We start from the raw sequence: 22,538 nt of genomic DNA, 5'->3' as shown, positions 1-22,538 counted from the left end.
AGTCCAGAATTATGAATGTTAATACTATAAAATTTATGGTAATTGAATGTTGCAAGTTTGAATACCCCCCCCCCCTTATCTTCAATGGTCTGTTGGTTGAGTGTGGATTGGATTAAAATACCTTCAAAGTCCCTTCCAATTCTGTTATTCTGTTAAATCCACAGATCTTAAAGCTGCCAGATTAAGAAACATTGCTTTAGACACTATTCTACACTACCTCTGTATGGCACATTCATTGGCATATTTTTCATGTATTCTGAATACCAGAAAATTTATAACCATAATAGGAACATTCTTGAGAGTAACAAACAAAATTCAATTTTTCTAGGATTGAGAAAATGGATTTCCAGCTCCAAATGCTGCAGCATCTACATGTAACATCTTCCAAATCAGAACACACATTATTGCTAATTTATAATAGCAATGGCAGTGTGGTTAATGCTTCTGTTTATCTTTCTACCCACAGGACATTCATTATTTTTATTTGCATCCTTTTTGCTTGCATTTTTAAAAAAAGTTAGTCTAAAGTGCAGAAAATGAGTTTTGACATCAAAATTCCTTCAGCACCAAACTGACCCCAGAACATTTTCTGGCAACCTTTCTATACAAGTAGGCCTCAACTTTCGACCACAACTGAGCCCAAAATTTATATTGTTAAATGAGACATTGGTTAAGTGAATGTTGCCATATTTTAAAACTTTTCTTGCCTCAGACGTTAAGTGAATCACTGCAGTTGGTAAATTAGTAACCTGGTTTTTAAGCGAATCCTCATTGGCTTTGCTTGCCAGAAGGTCACGAAAGGACAATCACATGATCTTGGGACACAACAATAGTCATAAATATGAACCAGTTGCCAAACACCTGGATTTTGGTCACATGATCATGGGGGTGGTGGGAAAGTCGTAACTGTGAATAATGGTCATAAGTCACTTTTTTTAGTGTTGTTGTAACTCTGAATCAGTGGTGAGTTTCAATTTTTTTTACTATTGGTTCTGTGGGTGTGGCTTGGTGGGCATGGCAGGGGAAGGATATCGTAAAATCTCCATTCAGAGGTGGTATTTGCCGGTTCTCTGAACTACTCAAAATTTCCACTACCGGTTCTCCAGAACTGGTCAGAATCTGCTAAATACCACCTCTGCTTTGCATAGTCACTAAATGAAATGTTGTAAGTTGAAGACTACCCATAGATGATGTCTTCTTATTTCACAAGGTGAGATCAGGGTCCTTTGTCTCTTTTAGGATATCAGGAAAATAGACTGACATGTTTGAGATTCTGGAGTGCTGGTAAAGAGTTAACCAATAAAAAATTTGAGAGATGCATGCTGAGAGATCTCAATCAATGAACCCTTATCTACTTAGTAAAATGTCTTGTCCTGCCCATCACTGAGAAAAAAAAACCCAACCCTTTTTCCTCTATAAAAAAGAATACTCAGAAGTCTTGTGATAATTGTGATGATGCTGAATTGCTTTTACTGTATTATTCTAAGTATTTTTTCAATCCAATTATGCATTATTAGCAGTGGTGACTGGAGAATTCCAGGAGTTGAAGTACCAGATGTCTTCAACTTTCTATATTGAGAAATCCTGCTTTAGCGACTGCCTCAAATGTCCACCCATCCATTACAATGAAACAAAGCAGCTTCTCTTCTTGCACATGGGTAGCTTTTATTGAACAAATACCCCACAGCTCAACTGGAAGGGTCTAGCACCGGGGTGTCAAACTTAAGGCCCATGGGCCGAATCCAGCCTGGAGGGTGCTTAGATCTGGCCCACAGGCCACCCTGGAAACAGTGAAGGACTGGTCTGCTGTACCCCTGCCAGCAAAAATGGAGCTCCATTTTCACTAGCAGAGGGCTGCAGAAGGCTGTTGCATCCAAAAACAGATGTTGAGCTGACCACGCCCATCCTGGTCATGCCCCTCTCCCCATGATCAAACGCAACCCTAAATGAGGCCCTCAATGAAATAGAGGTCTAGCACAATAGAATTTCCCCACAAAGAGCATAAAAAATTGCCAAAGGATGAACTTTCATCTGTGATTGGATCTGCACCTGTGATTGGATCTGCACCTTGCCACAAGTATACACCTTATGCCAATCAAAGCTATGAAACCTGGCCAACGTTCTAGGCTTCCTGGTGCTGAAATTCTGTTGTTTCTGATCCCAATTTCTTCCAGTTGAGCTTTGAGGCTAAAGAAGAAGAAGAAGAAAAAGCTACTTTCCAGGCACAATTAGAGCTGTTCATGGAATAATACTTCTGAGCTCTGAAAGACTCCCTGCATGGCAGAAAGGAGTGACCAGAATTCAGCCACCAAATAAATATATAAAGGGAGAATGCAGTTCCTTGCAAAAGATGTGCATCCTCTATTTATTCAGTAGGTGGCAGTTAAAAGCTTAGAAGAGATCGGCTGTCGCCATTGAGGTACTAATACCAGCTGAAGCAGCAGCTAAAGCTACAGCTGGTTCACCGCGGAGAGGAAGAAGGAGTGTGACTGGAGGGAGCTTGTCACTCCCTAGCGTTACCATTAACCACAACCCCAGCATCCAAATAGGAAGGCAGAAGGTAAGCCCATGAGATCCATAAGCAATGCAAAAAGCCCCCCAGAACAGTTGCTGATTGGTCATAAAAGAGGAAAAGGGAACTGAGTTTCAGCTGGATAGAAGAAAATCAGCCAGCTATCTGTCATAGAAAAAGACTCTATCTGATCCTCTCTATTTCTCTTTCTCTCTCTCCCTCCCTCTCCCAAATCTCTCTACTACTATGACAGACAAAAGCTGAATGGTATAGGTCAGACTTATTTCCCTCAGGTAAGTTTCTATGTTGTTGCTGCTTTAAATTTTGCAAATCTCTGTTCTGTAAGGAACACATAATGATGCTTACTGAATTTTACAGATTTTTATCTAAGGAAATAAATGTGCAATGAATGTTTAATTCTGTCCAAGCATTAGAAATAGGATTTTTAAAAGAGAGGGAGAATTTTTTTAACGAAAGAAGGGGAGATGATGTGTGAGAGATCATATATATATATACATACATGCACGCACGCACACACACTCACACACACACACACACACACACACACAGAGAGAGAGAGAGAGAGAGAGAGAGAGAGATTTTGAAAGGCAAGAAGATGCTTTGCACGAGGGAACTTTATGTAGCTCAGTATCTTTTATTTACTTACGGGCTTAGGAATTTTGCCTTACATGCCTTGGCAAATGTGTCTGAATTTATTCAAACTGAAAGAAGCAGATACCAGGATATTTTTTTAAAAGGCCACCCCCAAAAATATCTCTAATATGTTTACAGCAAGTAATCTTTAGAGATGCCTTTCTATTTATAAGCCAAGGCATGTCTTAATAACCCAGGTAATAATTTTCTTGAAGTTAATTTTAATCAAAAAAATATGGAAAAATCAGCATTTTATGATTATTTTGTTCCTCATTATTTTTGCCCTTTCAAAAAGATATGTGAAAAATCATAATACCTTTCGTTTCTGGCATTGCATGTTTTAATACAAGTGCCTATCCTGATAGGCATTTATGTTTTTGTTCCACATAATCATACTTCTTAAAAGTTTGAGTAATAAAACTCCTTGTTTTGACAAAAAATTGAATGTTGACTGATATTGATATGAATTCTGGATAATTTTTCAATATTTACACAAATCTATAACTCTATATTCAGAAGAAAACTCTGTCCAACTGTATTTCTATGTCATAGTATAATATTAATATAGGCATAGCCATTGGTGAAATTCTGCAAAATATAGCTTTTATTTTACTATATACAATCATTTGTAAGCAAGGACTGCAGCTCAATAGGGATTCACAAATGTTCAATTTTAATCCTAGCCAACAAATGAAGAAATGCATACACAGAAGCATTTGAATTTAGCCATACTGATACCTTTTGTCAAAATCTTGTGGAAGATTTTTTTTAACTCTACACTAGATTATTAAAACAATATGGCCATAGAGTATTGCCTGCAAGAAATATCTAGTATGGATTACTCTTTGACCAAATCTTATATATTTTTATCAAGAAACTATAGTTATTCATATGGATAATTCTTTTTCAAATCTGCTGATTCTGAAAGTCTCTTTTAATGTTGTGAAGTATTACTGTCATCAAAATCTCTCATTTTTAAAAATCCATAATATTAATATGGACTGTATAAAATGAAACAGCTTTAAACTGGAGGAATTTCATTACATGAGTATTCTATTTTAAAAATACCCCAGATTCTTTGTAATAATGAGTGATCTGAAAAAACTGCTTAGGGAGATTACAATAGTTGTACCACATATGTTGGATTACAAATCATAATCCAACCTAACCAGCATGGAGGAGAATTGCAGCCAAAAAGCTTGCAAGGACCTCCATTTGCTGACTTGTGGGAGCTCCATTGGAAGAAATGAGTGTTACATGCTTAATAAAATGTGTCAGATGTTGCAGAATAGCTCCAGTGGGAAAAGCATCTACAGGTAGTCCTCAACTTATGACCACAATTTAGCGCAAAATTTCTATTGCTAAGTGAGACATTTGTTAAGTGAATTTTGCCTGTTTTATGCTGTCTCTTTCCATAATTGTTAAGAGAACCACTGCAGTTGTTAAGTTAGTAACATGGCTGCTGGGTGAATCTGCTTCCCCATTGACTTTGCTTGCCCAGAGGGTTATAGAAGGTGATTACATGGCCCTGGGCCACTGTCATAAATATGAGTCAGTTGCCATGTGTCTGAATTTTGATCATGTGGCCATGGATATGCTGCAATGGTCATAAGTGTTAAAATGGTTGTAAATACCTTTTTGTCAGTGCCATTGTAACTTCAAACAGTCACTAAATGAACTGTTGTAAGTCAAGGACTACCTGTATTGGTAGACAAGTCTATGTCTTTTACTGCTCAAACTTTTAAAACCACAAATTTAGTCAAATTTAGCCAAATTTAGCAGCTCCATAATGAATCTTGCATTCTCATTTTCCAATATTCAAACCAATATTTAGTTTTTTCTTTGCGGTACGATATGGTTTCCTATGGAGATAATCAAGCAGCTGTGATGCTTCTATCCTGATTGTTATAAACAATGCATAAAAACTACTGGATAATTACCCTAAATTGAGTCATTGTTCTCTCTATCTACTGTCTGTCTGTCTAGCTTGTTAAAAGACACAAATAATTACATTTATAACCATATCTATATCTATTACAATCTGATTTTTTTAAAAAAACGATAATTAATCTTTTCAATCTCTGCTGCACTGAGCATCGAGATCAAAGGGAAAAGCTAAGGATATAAAGCATTTTCAAAATGTGAGGGAAAAATCCAGGAACCATCCTCTAAATTTCTTGACTTTAAAAAAAAAATCCAGAGAGGCCTGTCACTGTGTGATTTTTTTATTATTATTATCTTATAGTGTAATCTTTGCATTAAGGTTGTAATGAAAAAAATGCATAAGCCCTTAAAATAACTGGCAAAATAAAACAGAAAAAAGAAAATATACAGTATAAATAAATTTATGTCTTGTACCTTTTTTTCTTTTTCTGTTATTCTTTTTCTGTTATTATTTTGAAAGGCAAGAAAAATGTACATTTAAAAACTTTGAATAAAGACTGTGGAATTAGAGTGGATTAGCTGCTATTACAATGCTAGCACCTTTTCCTCTTTCTAAAATGTCTTCTAAAGCATAGGGAACTGAGATAAAAGCTTATCAAGTTCCAGTTTGCTTCAAGTTTCTTCCTCTACTGCTCAACAACTCACACTAAAAATCAGTAGTGTGGAGTAATGAGATTGCATAATTATTTCTTTATTTTCCCTCAAAGTAGATTTCTAATGGTCACTGGAAAATTCCCCGAATTCCAATTATTTTTTTAAAAAACTCATCAGATTTTATTTTAAAAATATACCGTCATTTCCATTGTAGATATTACAGTCATCAGCAAAAAAAATAAGCACAAGTGATCCTATAAGCAAAAATATTACACAAGTGATCCTAATCGCTTCATATTCCAGACCTAAAATAATGTTTATATTTACCATTTTGAAATGATTTATTTTAATAATCTGGGTTTTTTTTCAAAAACCCCAAAGCATGAGTTTATTAAACTAGTAAAATATTAATTGCACTCAAAACTCAATACAGAATTTTAAATTTTGAAATTGTTTGATAAACCATTGTGAAATTATTGTCAAGAAAATAAGTTATATAAATGAATTCAGTCCATTTTGAATTTTTCTAAAAATTAATTTTTTAGAATTTAGGGACTTTCAGAAAGAGCAGAAGCATTGGTTTACATGACAATTAAATTATGGTCTTTGGTGTTGGGAAATGTGATAGTACCCACAAATTTAGTTGGTTCCAAAAGGGATTGGAAAACATTATAGAGGAATGGACTATCAGTGGTTACTAGTCCTTAGAATCTAAGATGGTATTCTTTAATTATTGGTGGCTTTGCATTTCCAACAGTTTTTTAATGGTTATTTTAGTAATCAAAACATCTTATACCAATTTCTTTTCAATCTAAAGTTCCTTGTGTGTCCAATCACACTTGGCCAATAAAGTATTCTATTTCTATAATTCAAAGTAAATTGCTGACATTTTATAACTAAGTTGGATTACTCGTTTTTGATGGCAATCTTGGAAAATAATCCATGTTAAAATGAGATAAATATTAGAAGCTGAATTCCCCCTTCCACTTATAACATTCTTATTGAACCTTAACAAACCTTCATGGGATCCTGAATTAGTCTTATATGTGATAACTACTGCAAGGGTACCATACATTTCTTACTGGAAAGGTATCAGCCAGTGGTGGGATTCAATTTTTTTACTACCGTTTCTGTGGGCGTGGCAGGGGAAGGATACTGTAAAATCTCCAGTCAGAGGTGGTATTTGCCAGTTCTCCAAACTACTCAAAATTTCCGCTACCAGTTCTCCAGAACTGGTCAGAATCTGCTGAAAGCCACCTCTGGCATCAGCCCTTCAATGAAAGAATGACAAACAAGTTGTGGGGGCATTCCTCAATGTTCAGAACTTTGTACTTTAAAAGTATACCTGACACAAAATTCAACTTAAACTGGAAACCAGTGTTAGACTATTAATATAATACGTGGATTGCCACTACACTTCAAATTTGTGTTTATCTAGTATATATTCCAATTTCAGAAGGAACATTAGTCTCTTAGTGATGTGGATTGAATTTATATGATATATGATTTTACTGAATTTATTCAGTGATCTATATTACATTAAACATGATTCTCAATATTCATTTTTAATGTAGTGGTAATTGTTAGCATTTTAAATGTTTTAAATACATAAATATTTACAACTAATTAGCAGCATATTAGAAGGGTATATTCTCCAAGATATTTTTAAATTTATGATTTATTTACTTTTATTATATTGTCTTATTCTTTTTTCAGCATTTTTTCCCTGCTTATATATTTTCTTTAAAGTTCTTTTTTTTAAAAAAAAAGTAAACAATTTGAGTGACTAGATAGAGCTATTGCTTTCTATTGCTTTCATGTCATGTCTGGTTTATGAATTTCCCCAGATCTATTTGGTTGATCACATTGTGACAAAATGCTAGATTAGATAAACCTGAGTTTCAATATAATTCTTCATATGTTATTATATTCTTCTCTGGTAGTGCAATCATAAGAAGATCATAAGAAGATGATTCATGTTCATATCAATTTATGAGTACTGATACCACACTAGACTAGGCTTTAAGGAGCATTGCATGATCACTACTAGAATAAAAAAGTAGAAATTATAATTATTATTCGATAATTATTTTATCCTTGCTTATTATTAAATTATTGCAGACATTTTTATTAAAGAGTTAATTTAACAGCTATGTAATAAAAATAGAAATACACCTGGCAATTTTGCATAAGACACTCTAGGAGAAGCCATACTTGTCACCTAGTCAAATTGGTCAGGAAGCAGACACCCAAGAAACATAGGAACTCTGCTTAATTGATATATGCCATAGTAACAGAATTTTGAAAGCTAGATGGAATTTCTCTTCTCCCTCCCCTACAAAAAAGAATCAAGTTGCTACATATTTTCTTCAAAATCATCTCTACATTACTATGAGACAAATTGAGGCAATTACTTTTGATAGCAGATACTGGGTGCAAAACAATCTCAGGAAGAAGGCAATCAGCAGGCTTAAAGTTAAGAATCAACCATCTTTCTCATTGCCTTTGGGTTATAGAATAAGAGGAAGGAAGTATTATTTCAGCTTTTGTAGTGGGAAGACAGGCGATAAACTGATTACATATAATAATGATTTAGGAACCGTATCAAAGAAATGTTCAAAGTTGAAGTTGTCACATTAATACAATAAATTTAGCATATATACTAATAGCATTAGCTCCATACAGTTTGCCCTGCCTGCTGCTAGTTCCTATGCTTCTGTTTTAAGTTTGCTGGTCTCTTTTGTTTCCATTAAATTTATATAACAGAATGCCAAGATTAGTAGTGCTGTGTACCATAATTTTCCAACTATGACCAACTTCTGTGTTTGACATATATTGATGGTATTTTCTAAAGACAAGTAGATCTCTCTATAAAAATTGGACCCCCTCACATTTCCTATGCCCTTAATAATTTAATATTGGATCAAAGATTAAACCAACATGCCGTATTCACCGAGTGTACTTTTTAGCTCAAGTTTTTTTAAATTACAAATATTTCTACTATCCTAGTCTTCTTTTTTAGGTGTGATCAGACGATAAATCCTTTGTATTTTTTTCACAGCACACAAAAGCTTCATATTTCTGCATTAAAGTCCCTTTTTATGCATGAATATACTTTTACACAAAGGCATTTCTGTTAGTATAATACTTCTTCCTGGTTTAACAAGGAAATAACAAGGAAATAGTGGGCTCTATTTTATATTATTATTGTATGATGCCCAGGGTGACTTTTTGTGAGATGGGCAGCTATTTAAATTGAAAGAAAGAATGAATGAATAAATAAATAAATTGCAGTGATTCCAGTCACTCCCTCAGGGTGTTTTTCATGATGAAGGAAGAAATTTGCATGATAATTTGGCATTCTTATTCCCAATGCTATTAATATATTTCAAGATTGTCCAGATGTCTGGAATGAGCTAAAACCAACACAAAAATGATTTGCTGGTCTCTGCTTCCTTTTTAGACTATTCCAATGCAGGGAAGCTGAGAAGATTGAATGTGGCAAACAAGGAAAATGATTTAACTTGAAACATAGTATGTTCATCACTGATTGACAGTACTGTCCAAGCTTTCTTTGATATTGAATTTTAAAAACTTCTTGTTTTCTTGTAATTACATATTTAACAACAGCATAATGCTATATTTTTATTATCTGGGAATGCACCCTAATAAATGTATGGTATATTGGATAATAGCCTAAAACAGGGGTGTCAAATTTGCGATGACATGTCATCATGTGACATATCACAACTTTTTTCCCCTTCGCTAAACTGGGGGTGGGAGTGGCCAGCACATGATGCATCTGGCCCGTGGGCCGCGAGTTTGACAGCTCTGGCCTAAAATATCACATATTCTTGAGCAGAATATATTATTTCAATATGGCTTTAATAATAGCTGATGTAAATGCTTTTTCTTCTCTAATTAAATTTGAGCTCAGAGAAATCCAAAGATTATTTTGATTCTTTTCGAAAGAGCAAAGTGAATACATTTGTATAGTTGGTGTAATTGGAAACATAGCCTAGTGGCCAATCAGTGTCCATGTCCATGTGACAAGACAATAGCTTAGAAACAGCAAGTGTGACTGATTGAAACTGTACCCTTTTTTTATACATGTACTATATATGCAGTGCATGTCAGGGGTGGGATTCAATTTTTTAACAACCAGTTCTGTGGGTGTGGTTTAGTTAGTGGGCATGGCTTGGTGGTCATGTTATTGGCTGGGCGTGGCCAACTCAATATCACTCACATCGAGGCATGCATCTCTTCACCTGGCCTCTCATGACTCTAGGGATGCTGCAACAGCCATAAGTGTGAAAAATGGTCATAAGTCACATTTTTCAGTGCCATTGTAACTTTGAATGGTCACTCAACACAAACAAAGTACCAGCAAAGGAAGGGAAAAAAAACTCCACAAAAGTTCCTGAGACAGGAAGTCTAGTCCTGCCAAGAATGTAATAAGGGTTAATGGAAAGGCAGTTTCTGTAAGCAACACCAGAATGTTTCCTTCCTGCCTTCCTTACAGGATTAGGCCAGTAATTTCTTCTAACAAGAAATTAGGCCAGTAATTTCTTCTAACAATTTCTTCTCCAAACTGCTTAGAATGTCAACAACTGGTTTCAGCGAACAAGTGCGAACTGGTAGAATCCCACCCCTGGTGTATGTTTAAAAGTTTTGGGATTTTTGATTGTTCTGTTGTACTCAGTGTTTTGAAGCCAGAAAAGTACCATAGATGCTCCTATATAAAACAAGATGTAAACTCATTTTGTCTCTAAATCAACTTTTTAGATTTAGCAGTCTCCAGATTATTGGTCTACAATGCTTAGAATTTCACCTTTCAGAATTCTTTAGAATTCTTACAATCTGGAGAACACCAGACTAGGATATCCCGCAAATGGATATCCAGAGGCATTCAGGAAGTTTACAAACATTTATAGGAGGCAAATTTGCTTCTTCAACTGTTGTTCCCTAGCAGCTGATATTTAAGATATGTGGACTGAGATTGTAGAGATAATAACTGCTGTCAATATAAATAACTGTTGATAGCTCAAGCTTTCTTGACTTTGTCCAGTCCCTTTAGAAACCATCTAAATTGATCTGAAGGCTTCCTCTTCCCTTGAAAATGAACCAGAGTTGCATTTAGCTTGCAATTCTAGGGAACTTATATCTTAACATCACATGGTTCTTCGCTTGAAGAAATCTGTGCAAATCTTCTGTATCAGTTGTTACCTAATGTAAATAATATTCCTGAATCTAGAATATTGGTTGTTTAATTCAGAGCACATTTAAACAGGGTAGATTAATTGGGAATGGAGTGGTCAATAATTCATTTCCCCCTATTTGTCTGGGAGTGGAGATAGGTAGAAAGAGGGATCTAACCTCCTGATTCTTTCCTAACATTTCTCTATTTCTCCAGTCATTCATTCCAAGTGGAATTCAATTTTCCGTACAAGTTTTGAGGGAATAGGATTCTGGAGCTCCAGGAAGAATGGAAGGGCAAATTTATAACCACTCCATTCTATCTCCATTTTTTTCCAGTGGATATAAATGTGATTGCATTGCTGCTAGCCTCTAATTTTATTCTCCTGGAGTTGGGGGCATGCTGTGTAGAAACTATCATAACCTTTCTTTGATAATAGAGAAGCAATTCAGTCTGTTCTAATCTTTGTGGGACAGCATTCAAGAATAAAAAGAATTGCACTGTAGGGATCTTATTAAAGAACCTGCAGTATTGCAATATTTGTTTGCTCAGGAAAAAAATTCTGAAGAATTCTAATTATATTTTATTAAATCTGACATTTTTGCTTCTTAGCTAAATTTAGTATGACTTGGCTAGTCCCATAAACTATACTAAATTGATTCAGGAAACCTTTTTTTTTGAAATCATTAATTCTTCTGATTAGTATTCTGCTTAAAAAGCAATTCTTTTGTAGGACAGTAAAAGTGGAACAGATCCACCAGTGAGATTTTGCATATGCACAGCACAAAAGCTACACTTGGACTGGTTTCTAATGATGCAATCCTATTTTGCCTTATCAAGGATAGATTCCCAGTTTGGTGGAATTTAATCTCAGGCAAGTATGCACTTGCAACCTAAGCCTCTTACTCTCAAGTTGGGCAACTGAGACATGTACAGATGTGCAACACCTCCCCAGGTTTTGTTGCATTTGTAAACATGGCATTGAAATCTTACTGGCATTTGTAACATTTGGAAACACAATTTAAATTTCTAAGAAGCTCATTCATTCATTCATTCATTCATTCATTTGACCTACTTGACTGTCCATCTTACAAAACAAAAACCTGGGTGGTTTTAACAACAATAAAAACCCCAAAACAGTAAAACACTTCTTCAATAGTGAAATACAACAAATTGCAATGTAGGATACTTACAAAACCAACAACCCCAGTCAGGGGTGGGAGGTCTTCTGGGGCTAAAAGACACATTTGGAATATTGAAATAATATTATGCGTTCATTCATATAACAGGTACCATAAGATAGGTGTCAACTCAAAAAACATTTCTATGTCTCTTCACTAAATGTATTTCATGGCTAAAGGCAAACTGATGTCTTGTTATTGCATGATATGGGACTTTTTTTTATCAGAGGTGGTATTAAGCAGGATCTGACCAGTTCTGGAAAACAGGTAGTGGAGAATTTGAGTAGTTCAGAAATGCCACCTCTGACCAGCCCCGCCCCATCTATTCTCTGCCTCCCAAGTCCCTGATGATTGGCTGGATCTTCTTTTGTTGCCATGCTCAGGAGAATGGAGCTGGAAAGCAGATTATTGGGGTGGGGAGGGAATGAGATTTTGCAGTGACCTTTCCCCGGAGTGGTGTGGGAATGGAGATTTTGCAGTATCCTTCAGTGGTGGAGTCAATTTTTTTTACTACCGTTTCTGTGGGTATGGCATGGTGGGTGTGGCATGGAAAGGATACTGTAAAATGTCCAGTCAGAGGTGGTATTTACCGGTTCTCCGAACTACTCAAAATTTCTGCTACTGGTTCTCCAGAATTGGTTAGAACCTTGCTGAATACCACTTCTGGTATCCTTCCCCTGGAGTGGTGTGGGAATGGAAATTTTACAGTATCCTTCCCCTACCATGGCCACCAAGCCATGGCCACTAAGCCTTGCCCACCAAGCCACACCCACAGAACTGGTAGTAAAAAATGTTTGAATCCCACAGCTGTTTTGTATCCATAGATTTTAAAGAAGGAGCAAATGGACATATTCAGGATTTGTTCATCTTAACCATTTTGGCTCAGCATGATATGCAATTTTAACTATTTTGTTTATTAAATATGTATAACATATTTATAAAAAATAATATAAAACCATAACAGTGTATACAAAATTGTTTACATATTAAAATAATTAAAAAATAACGCTCATTCAGAAGGAGAGCAATTCCCGTGTGACAGGATTTATTACACTTGAAATGAACCATGTGGGCCCTCATGTTATCAACATATAAACACTAACTGATAATATTATTATTGGTAACATAAGGATAGTAGGAAAAAACTACAAATGAGACAAAATTACTTATAATAAGCAGCAAGAAAAGATTACATTTATTGCCTGGGAAATATTGTACTGAAAACATTTTTTATTTTGGGTTTTTTTTCCCCCATTGGATTTGTTGAAATGATGGGAACTGTGGTGAGGCACATCTGGAGAACACCAGTTTGGGAAGAAAATGATGGAGACACCCATTCTAGAATATCCTATTTTAAATTTCATTGGTGGACCACCTTTAAATATTCTATGGAACTCCTTCTTCCCACAAACACAGGAAAGGAGCATTAAAAAAAAAATCTTCTGAAATCAGTCTGTTTAGAGCCTGTAATTAAAATGTTCATTAGAGAGATTCTTTAATAATTACTTGCGCTGACTAATGAGAATTGTAATATTAGGCTTATCTTTTTCAGCCATATTTAGCAATTAGAGTGCCTCTAAAACCTTCAGAATCAGAGCTCATAAAAGCAATTTAAGTACCGTGCTAATGTGACAGCATGTACGGAATGTGATCCGCACATCTCAGAGCAATCTTTGCTTGTTTTTTGCTTCAATTTTCAAGTACTTTTTTTTTTTAGAAAACTTTAATTTGAATTTTGTTAAATTGGTTTAAGTATACACATTTTTTTCCAATTTCAATTTGCACCTACATGATAAAGCTGCCGTGTTACATGAAATCATGTAGTGATGGGATTCAGCTGTCTTTTTTTTTTTGCCATCAAAAAAGGCACCAGGTCTTATTTTTTGGGGGGGGGAATATCATCCACTGACTCACCTCACTTGCTCACATAGCCCCCTGGCCACCTTTTCACTGTCAGAGCCTTCAGGAACTCCTTCTGTGGCTGGCAAGGCCAGCAAGGCTTTCCTGAAGGTATCTGCACCCGATAACAGAGCTCTGGGTTGATCTGGAGTTCTGTTATTGGCTGCAGAGGCCTTCAGGAAAGCTTTGCCAGCTGCAGAAAAAATGGGCCGGCAAGGCAGGAGTCGGGGTATGCGAGGCCTGGCTGCAACTGTCCAAAGGTAAATAGTAGGGCAATTCCAACATCCCTCCTCCCAACCCTAGCATCATTTTTAGCCATGCACCCTGGAGTAGGTCTTGATTAGGGCTTATTTTGGGGATAAGGCTTGATGTAAAAATCAAGCTGGACTTATTTTGGGGGTATGTCATATTTTGGGGAAAACACGATAGCAGCTAAATTTATGCTGCAATGTTGTAAATGCTTTCCCTGGGTTTTTTAAGTGATAAATGCATTATTCAATTGAAGCAAAGATGGTTAAGAGTTCCCATTTGAATAGCTCAAGTAAGCAATTTATTACTTTTACTACAGTTTTGCATCAGCCTCAGAATCCTTTGATTTTTTTATCCCTCTGGACACTTCCATTATATAATTTCTATTTTCACTCTCCAATCCATCAAAAGCATTTTGTAAACTCATAATTGCCATCATCTGTACAGTCTACTAGGAGACTGATTTCAAAGCCAACATTTCCCTTGTAAGATTACTAAGGTGAATGAAGTTCAGGGACAATTTTAATGGGGAAACAATGATCTCCCAAGCCATGTAGAGGTTAAAGTGCCAATATTTTCTGCTGAAAACTTGTAATGTTGGTTCTTATACGTCAGCTGGGCTTGTAATAAATCCTCTCAGCTGCCAAAGAGAAATAGCAGAAGATCAGCACATGGAACTGCCCTAAAGAAAGCTGTATAGAGACAGAAAGTTCTTATCTTTACAATGAGATAAAAGGATTTCCTTCTATTCTGTTCCTTTATTGGTCTGTTGACTTAATTTGGCTCTCACTGCTTGGGACATTTTGCAGCCTATGCAGCATTCAATTTCTTCAACTTCCTCTTTCGCTTGATAGACCCTCTTCTTGTACAGCAAATGGTGTGAACATGCATGTGTAAACTCTGAAAAACATATGTATAATTTAGCCATTTATTTCCTTTCAATGTGATATTTTGCTAATATTCACATATAGTTTTATGATTAACAGAGCACCACAAATACAAATCTTGTCGATGTTTCATTAATGCACATGAATCCACAAGTTTGCAATGGTTTCTCCACATGGAGTTTTATATGGAAATGTATGGAGGAAAAGAAATGAAAGGGACTGAACATATTAAAACTTCAGAGGGCTTCTCATTCTGATATCAAAAATAAAGCAGAAGTTTATGTAGGATTATTGATGCACCAATTTCACTTCAAAAACAAGATCAAGAAGTTTATACTTCCCTCAATTTGAGGAGAATTTTTTTAAAAAAAATCTTAATGGAAAGTTCTTGAACTTTTTTGAAATCATAGATAAAGCATATCCTCTCTTTATTGTGTTGCATGTTTTTAGAATTGATATACAAGATTTTCTTTAAAGTATACAAGATATACAAGACCTATAAAGAAAATTGCTCTAAAGTAGGCCAATGAAGTTCATAATTTCAAGCCTAATTTTAACTAACCACTCTTGGCTTTCAGCAACCATGCTGAATCATGTTCAATTTACCAGAATTTATTAAAATAATTTGAAATTAACACAGTAGCAAAGGTAAGAGTAATGAATGCTTAGCTAGTTCAAGGCAGTGTCATTATCCTCTTTGTCGAGAAAAAAAAAAAAAGATAATTTGTATCAATGAAATGGTTTGCATCATTTTAATTTAATGTATTTGATTTAGGTGCATTTAGAAGCCTCCACAAGCCTCTTATCTCCCCTATCATTTGCAAATTCAGGAGAAGCTTTTGCATTAGTATAACCAAAGTGAAGAAGCCTCTCCTTGCTCTTTGGGAGAGAGAAAAGATTCTAAGATGGGGCTGCTAAGGAAAGTTTGATCTTGCAATCTTGTCTTAGCAAGGCAAAATCCAAATGCATCTTTCAATTTTTGCACCTTCTAATTAGTTTTGTCTAATCAGAAACCAAGAAAACCATTTGATATAGAAATATGGCTGTTACCCTGGGTATAATTGCAGCAATGGATTAGCTTTGGCAGATCTATAAAATCTTTCATTGTTATGCCTAACATTCAGCAGTCATATAGCTTTTAATGTGAATCTGATAATAAATCACATTTCTGTTTGTATCCTGAAATCAAGTCCTCATCATGATTTCAGTGCATCAATCATTACTATTAATTCTGTTCTGTATTGCAAATTCCAAGTCAGGTAAAAGAGACTCTCTCATGGTGAAGTTTCATGACTTTGCAATCCGTTCTCATATATTTCATTCTGAGATTTTTGATGAACTGTAGAAAAATAGATTATTAATAATTTTTTAATATATATTTTTTTATCACTGCAGACTTTCTTTCCTGGCTGAAAAAACAAACCAGAAAACATGCCAGAGCAAAGTAATGATTACAGGGTGGTGGTGTTTGGAGCAGGAGGAGTTGGCAAAAGTTCACTGGTCCTGAGATTTGTTAAAGGCACCTTTAGAGATAGTTACATCCCTACAATAGAAGACACTTACCGGCAGGTGATCAGCTGTGATAAGAGCATATGCACTTTGCAGATTACTGATACAACAGGGAGTCATCAATTTCCTGCCATGCAGCGCTTGTCTATTTCCAAAGGACATGCATTTATTTTGGTCTATTCGGTCACCAGCCGGCAGTCTTTGGAGGAACTCAAGCCCATTTATGAACAGATATGTCAGATCAAAGGGGATACAGAGAGCATTCCAATCATGCTGGTGGGAAACAAGAGCGACGAGGACCACAACCGAGAGATACAAACCGCTGATGGAGAAGCCATGGCCAAAAAATGGAAGTGTGCTTTCATGGAGACCTCAGCTAAAATGAACCACAACGTCAAAGAGTTGTTCCAAGAGCTGCTGAATTTGGAGAAACGTAGGACTGTGAGTTTACAAATTGATGGCAAGAAAAGCAAGCAGCAGAAAAGGAAAGAAAAACTGAAGGGCAAGTGTGTAGTCATGTGAAACAATCCTTATTCTGGAGCAGTCATGCCGATGTCTTCTTCCGACTGTACCAGATTTCATGCCCCTAAGCCATGGGAAAATTGGTGAAACTGTTTTATTAATAGCAATTTTGAAAGAAAAGTACTTGAATCAAGCAGTTGTTTGAAGTAAAAGTACTTTCAAGAGGTTGTCTTTTCATAAATTAGCCATTAGTGAGAACAATACATTGTTTCAAAAGTGCAATGGTGTCTAACTTCCAGATCAGAAACAATAACATGTCCATAGGAGTCTGGACTGGCATTACTATTGCAATGAAAGGATCTGGTAAATAATCATTTAAAGATAAATGTTAGTGTTATGTACAGAATCATGGAAGATGCATGTGGGTGTGTATACACACCCATACACATATATTTGGCAGACTTTATTTTATTTTATTTAGGCATTAGAAAAATGACTTTCCTAGATTGTAATTTTTTTCGACTTCTACTATGTCTTGTTTTATTCTCACTGATTCCTTGCCCTCCTAAGTAATGTGTAAAATAATCTTTCCTCTTGTAGCCAGAAGAACTGTTGAATGCATGGGCAAAGCTCAATATTTTTCAGCTCTACTTGCAGATAGTTCAGTTCAGAGATGGCAGTTCAACATGGCATGGAAATTACTAGAAAATAGGATACCTGGGAAGTGGGCATATTTTTCATCAAAGGGTAAAATTAAACAATGTTTCTATAGTTGTTAACTTTCTGTATATTTATTTTTACCAAATAACCAAATTATACTAATGATGTTCTTTAATCTGGAAAATTTCCAATTTATAAGGTTATTGAGTGAATTACAGTTATAATCCATCAATTGTGAAGAGTTAAAACAAATACATTTAATACATTCCTGATTAGGAATATTTGTGTTAGGAAACAATCATATGTTACCTGGAGGGCAACCAAAGAGCTTACTTGTCTCTACAGCATTGACAGGGAAGTACATACCTTTATGCCAGAAGTGTACTGATACCAATTCAACTGATCTAAATATATATGGATGTTTTCTCTGTAATAGTCAGCATCAGGAAGAAGGTAGAATGGTAACATCCATACACTAGTTCCAAAATCTGATTGTTCCCCAGATACATAAATAAAACCACGGAGACTATACAAGTCTGGTGCTGGTGCATATAATATTTTTTTCAGTTATAGGAAGAAGTAAGAAAAAATATTGTTCCCTAACTATCCCACTTAAAATAGACATGTAGTACCTCCCACTCTGGTTGCATCAAACCACAGAAGTCGTGAATATAATGACAGATTTACCAGGAAATTTTAAGTGACCCTTGGAATTAGGAAATTTCAAAAACAAAAACACTCTCATTCCTTAATAAATCCTCTTTTGTGCACAGTAGACAGCAAGGAGTGGCGCTAAGGAAGAAATGGATTCAATATTCTCATGAGTGGGTGGGCACTACTGTGTAGGGCAAAGATACACTACCAAAACACTTGGATGTAGCCATCCAAGAACTCAAAAAGTTGTTATCAGGTTATCATTTTTCATGTGAGAAAAGGGGGGTTTAAGTATATTTTTTATGAAAGAAAGAATTGAATTTAAATGGATCCTTCAAGGAAATTGGAGGGAAGATCAGATAAGAAAAAAACGCATCTGCCTCCTCCTCCTCATATTCTCAATAAATATAAGCTGAAGCTTCATTTTCAAGATGAATCATTAGTTATATTTAGCACCAAAGAATAATAATCTTAATTATGTTTCATAGTAATCAAATATTAATTTATTTTTTCTTCCTTCCACACTATGCAAGCTATTTCTTAAATTGATCCCTGGTTTGCCCTTCAGGCCAAATATGGTCCTAAATTCAAAGAAAGATGCACAGCCTTTGGAGAAGAATACAACATTGTTTGAATCTTATTTGCAAACAGATGTGGATTCAAATTAGCCTTGATTATCTTAAACAGACAAATATTATAGCACATGAATCAGAACACATCTCTTTTTAAAAACAGAGAATGCAAGGAGAATGGGATCTTTTGAATCAGTATGTTGGTGTTTTAGCAAATGCATATATCAAAAGTGAGGCAATACAGGAAAGTATTCACCAAAATAGGATGTATGTTTCACTGTGAATGTCACTGAAGATGTGCTTTTAATGCATTGTCTGCTTTTAACTAGGTATTGCTCATGATGGTGTTAACTCTGGGAATCCTTCCATCTTAGCTGCCCCAAGCAAATTTCTGTTTTGCACAAAAGCAAGAATTGCAGGCAAGCAAGGAACCTGCCAAATGAAACCATAGCTCATTTCAAATGGAACATTTTTCCCCTATTTTCTGTAGAGGAGAAATAAAATGGATGAACCTAAGGTGAAGATAGATGTCCTTTATAAATGTTTGATCTTGATAGAACAAAATGTGTGTGTGGGGGAGTGAACAACAACTTGCACCTTTAAACTGCACACATTCATTTGAACAAGAAAATCTGTTTTCTGGTGTTCCAGTAAAGGAGGGGTGGGGGAGGAATACTACTTTAATAGAGCTCCTCTCATATGGTTATTTGCTCCAGACTGAATGCCGGAGATGATTCTCTGTTCTCTGTGTTCTCTGAAATGTGGTGGAAATTATTTTGACACCCATTTGGTACATTTTGAAGCATTTGTTTTCAGGACATCAAAGCCTGTTAAAACTTCCTCCACATTTAGGAACTATAAGATGGATCCAATGGCTTTCTTTTCTTTTCTTTTTTTTGTCTTAGTCAGAATCTCTGGGTGAAGGAAACCAAGAGCTGAGTTTATTTAACATCCTTAGTCTAATTAGTGAAATCTAACAATTAGGAATTTTTTACCTTGATGTGAGAACCCATCCAATTAATTTAATTTATGGTATAAGGTATTGCGTGAACCCAAATAGAGTGTGAACCCAATAGCTTGTGGTCTGAATTCATTGCACATAGTGCGTTGGTTTCACTCAACAAATGCTTCCAATTCAATCTTTTTTCCAAAACAGCAGTACAACTTGTTTTTAAATTTTCTTTTCTTTTTGCATCAGGTTTGTCATTAGAAAGAATCTCCTTAAAACCACATAAAAGCGTATGAACATTTTAAAATTTATTTTCTGTTAAACAAGATGATTTTCAAACAATCACAAAATCCAACAGCATTTAGTAGGTCAATAATTCCATATAGAACCACATTATTGGCTTTTTTTTGTTTTTAAGCATGCCTTCATTAAAAAGGTTTTCACCCTTTCTATTTGAGACTCCATTAAGGAAAATAAAAACTCCAGACTGAAATACATTTTGAAACATAATCTGATAGCTTTTTGCTAAAAATGCACGTTACATTTAGAATCTACTTATAAGCAATGAATATTTTGAATTAGATTTTCAGGATGAACCTAAATATGAAAAGACAGCTCTTAGCTCCTCTTTCCTTCATACATTTCGCCATTCATTCCCAGGTCTATTTTTCTTAACCTGTAGAAACTCAATTCAGCAATTCTGATATATTTCTTTGGAATCATTTAGTACTTTGAGGCATTCTTGAACATTGAAGTCATCTGGTAGCATTTCTGTGGCTTCCTGAAGCAATATTTGCTCCAACACCACCTTTTTATCAGGAATGCTTTCTATTTTATGGTAATAAATTTTGGCTAATTAGTGATCATTGTAATTTGGAGAGTAGTTTTCTAGCCATTTTCTGTACTTACTATTCTTCAAGATTTATCTTCTTTCTGAATTAATTCTGGGGATGCGGGAAAGGTGGATGAGGCTGGATTTGATCTGAGTCATTTTTGTTTTGCAGTTGTATCACTGAAAAAGAGATGCTTTAGTGGTGATTAAATTAAATCCCATCGTTTCATGTATGTGGTTCTGTAAAACTACATACAGATATTAACCCTGATTTATTCTAATGGCAATGCATGTGCATGAATATAGAGGCACCAGGAAGCACATAGCCTGCCAATTCACAAACTCACAGATGCTTAAAAAAACATAATTAGATCTTCCGTTAAGGCAGGACAGTTCATTTCTTTTTAATCAAACCAAAAGAGCTATGGTTTTAACTCAGTTTAATATGATCAGCAGCAGACAAAATAAAACCTTCCGAAATATCTCATAGCATGTTTGTGTATAAGAAAGGAGCTCCAGTGCTTTCATCACTGTAATACTGGGAGATAACTAAAAGCAGCCCTACAGAACAGCCTGTGACTCCCAGAAAACCTATTAATAGAACTTTCCTTGTAAATGCATGACATCCCTGTCAAAGAAGCTTGTACAAATCCTTCTTAACTTCATTCAGTCTATGTTATCTTTAAAAAGGACAGTTCATTTATTTCCCAAATCCTGTCTGTGATTGCAAATCTAATCATTTGTACCAAGGAAATGTTAAATTTAAAAAATTTAAAGATGTAAGTGTCCTATTTAGATTCCAGAAATTAGAAGATATTTTAAATAGTTATGCATACTAGGCTTTGTCCAACCAGTCATCTCTTGGAGGTCATTATTTAAATGGAAACATATAATTCTTCTGTTGCTTGTTGATCCCATTCTTGTAATAATAGAATAAGCCATGACTCTATTTCATAGCCTTGCAGTTGCTGAGGCTACTATACAAGCAATATCTATTCTTCGACCAGTAAGGAAGGTATGTTTTATATTATACCCTTTTGTTGTAATTTATAATAGATTTTACATATATGTGTGTTTATCAAAATACATGTTCACTCTTAAAATGTAAAGTTTTGTGGGAGTTTTTTGATAGAAGACAGAAATTCGTAGGGAATAAATCGTTATTTGGTTTGTTACATTTGTGATACAAGAGTGATACTAATAAATATGAAATGTTTGAAAATCAATACTCACACACACAAAAAACAACTTGTTTAAACTTGTCAAGGGATGCCAGCATCATGAAAATGTAATATGAAAAAGTATGCTGTTCAAAAAGCATGAATTTTATATAAGTCTGCAAGCTATTAAGATGCATATTCAAGCGTATTTATTGTTATAGTTTCATTCAGTAATATTTTATTCAATAGCGTTTATCATGTACTTTGTGCCTCCAGGTTTCTATGTTCCCTGTGATATTCTATAGATAAAGCAGAAAAAAATTAAACATTTTAAATGACAAATTTTAGATTGTGTTCTAATTCTTTATTCATCAAGTTCAAAAGTCAATTAAGTGGCAACCAAGTCTAAATGAAATCACACCTGTATTGCATTGGTAACAAAGATTAAAGTAAATAGCAAAGTTTTTTTAAAATAAATCATGATTTCTACACTAAGAAAAAGACTCTCCCAATAAAAATTACCTATGATCTGTCCACTTTACTCTTCAAAGGCTTCCTGGAACAGCCATGTTTTAATGGACTTCCTAAATCCTGAAGAGCTGTTTAATAAGAGAAGTATTAAC

The 22,538-nt window shown here is 35.1% G+C and overlaps 1 protein-coding gene across 1 annotated transcript; it reads left to right on the top strand.

Moving 5' to 3' along the window:
- Nucleotides 1-2,414: 2,414 nt before the first annotated feature.
- DIRAS2 (DIRAS family GTPase 2) lies at nucleotides 2,415-22,257 on the top strand. Its single transcript, XM_087926862.1, has 2 exons — nucleotides 2,415-2,560; nucleotides 16,513-22,257. Exon 2 carries the CDS (start codon nucleotides 16,549-16,551, stop codon nucleotides 17,146-17,148), a length of 600 nt encoding a protein of 199 aa, XP_087782988.1. The 5' UTR covers nucleotides 2,415-2,560; nucleotides 16,513-16,548; the 3' UTR covers nucleotides 17,149-22,257.
- The last annotated feature ends 281 nt before the right edge of the window (nucleotides 22,258-22,538 follow it).

Source organism: Pseudonaja textilis, chromosome 2 (assembly GCF_049901715.1).
Source record: "Pseudonaja textilis isolate UNSWEBS1 chromosome 2, rPseTex1.2, whole genome shotgun sequence".
In the NCBI taxonomy this organism is placed as follows: Eukaryota; Metazoa; Chordata; class Lepidosauria; order Squamata; family Elapidae; genus Pseudonaja; species Pseudonaja textilis.
Note: the sequence above shows the minus strand (reverse complement) of the source record. Positions and strands in the feature narration are given on the sequence as shown.

Coding starts and splice junctions, on each gene's coding strand:
- DIRAS2 (XM_087926862.1), top strand. CDS start 16,549: ATGCCAGAGCAAAGTAATGATTACAGGGTGGTGGTGTTTGGAGCAGGA.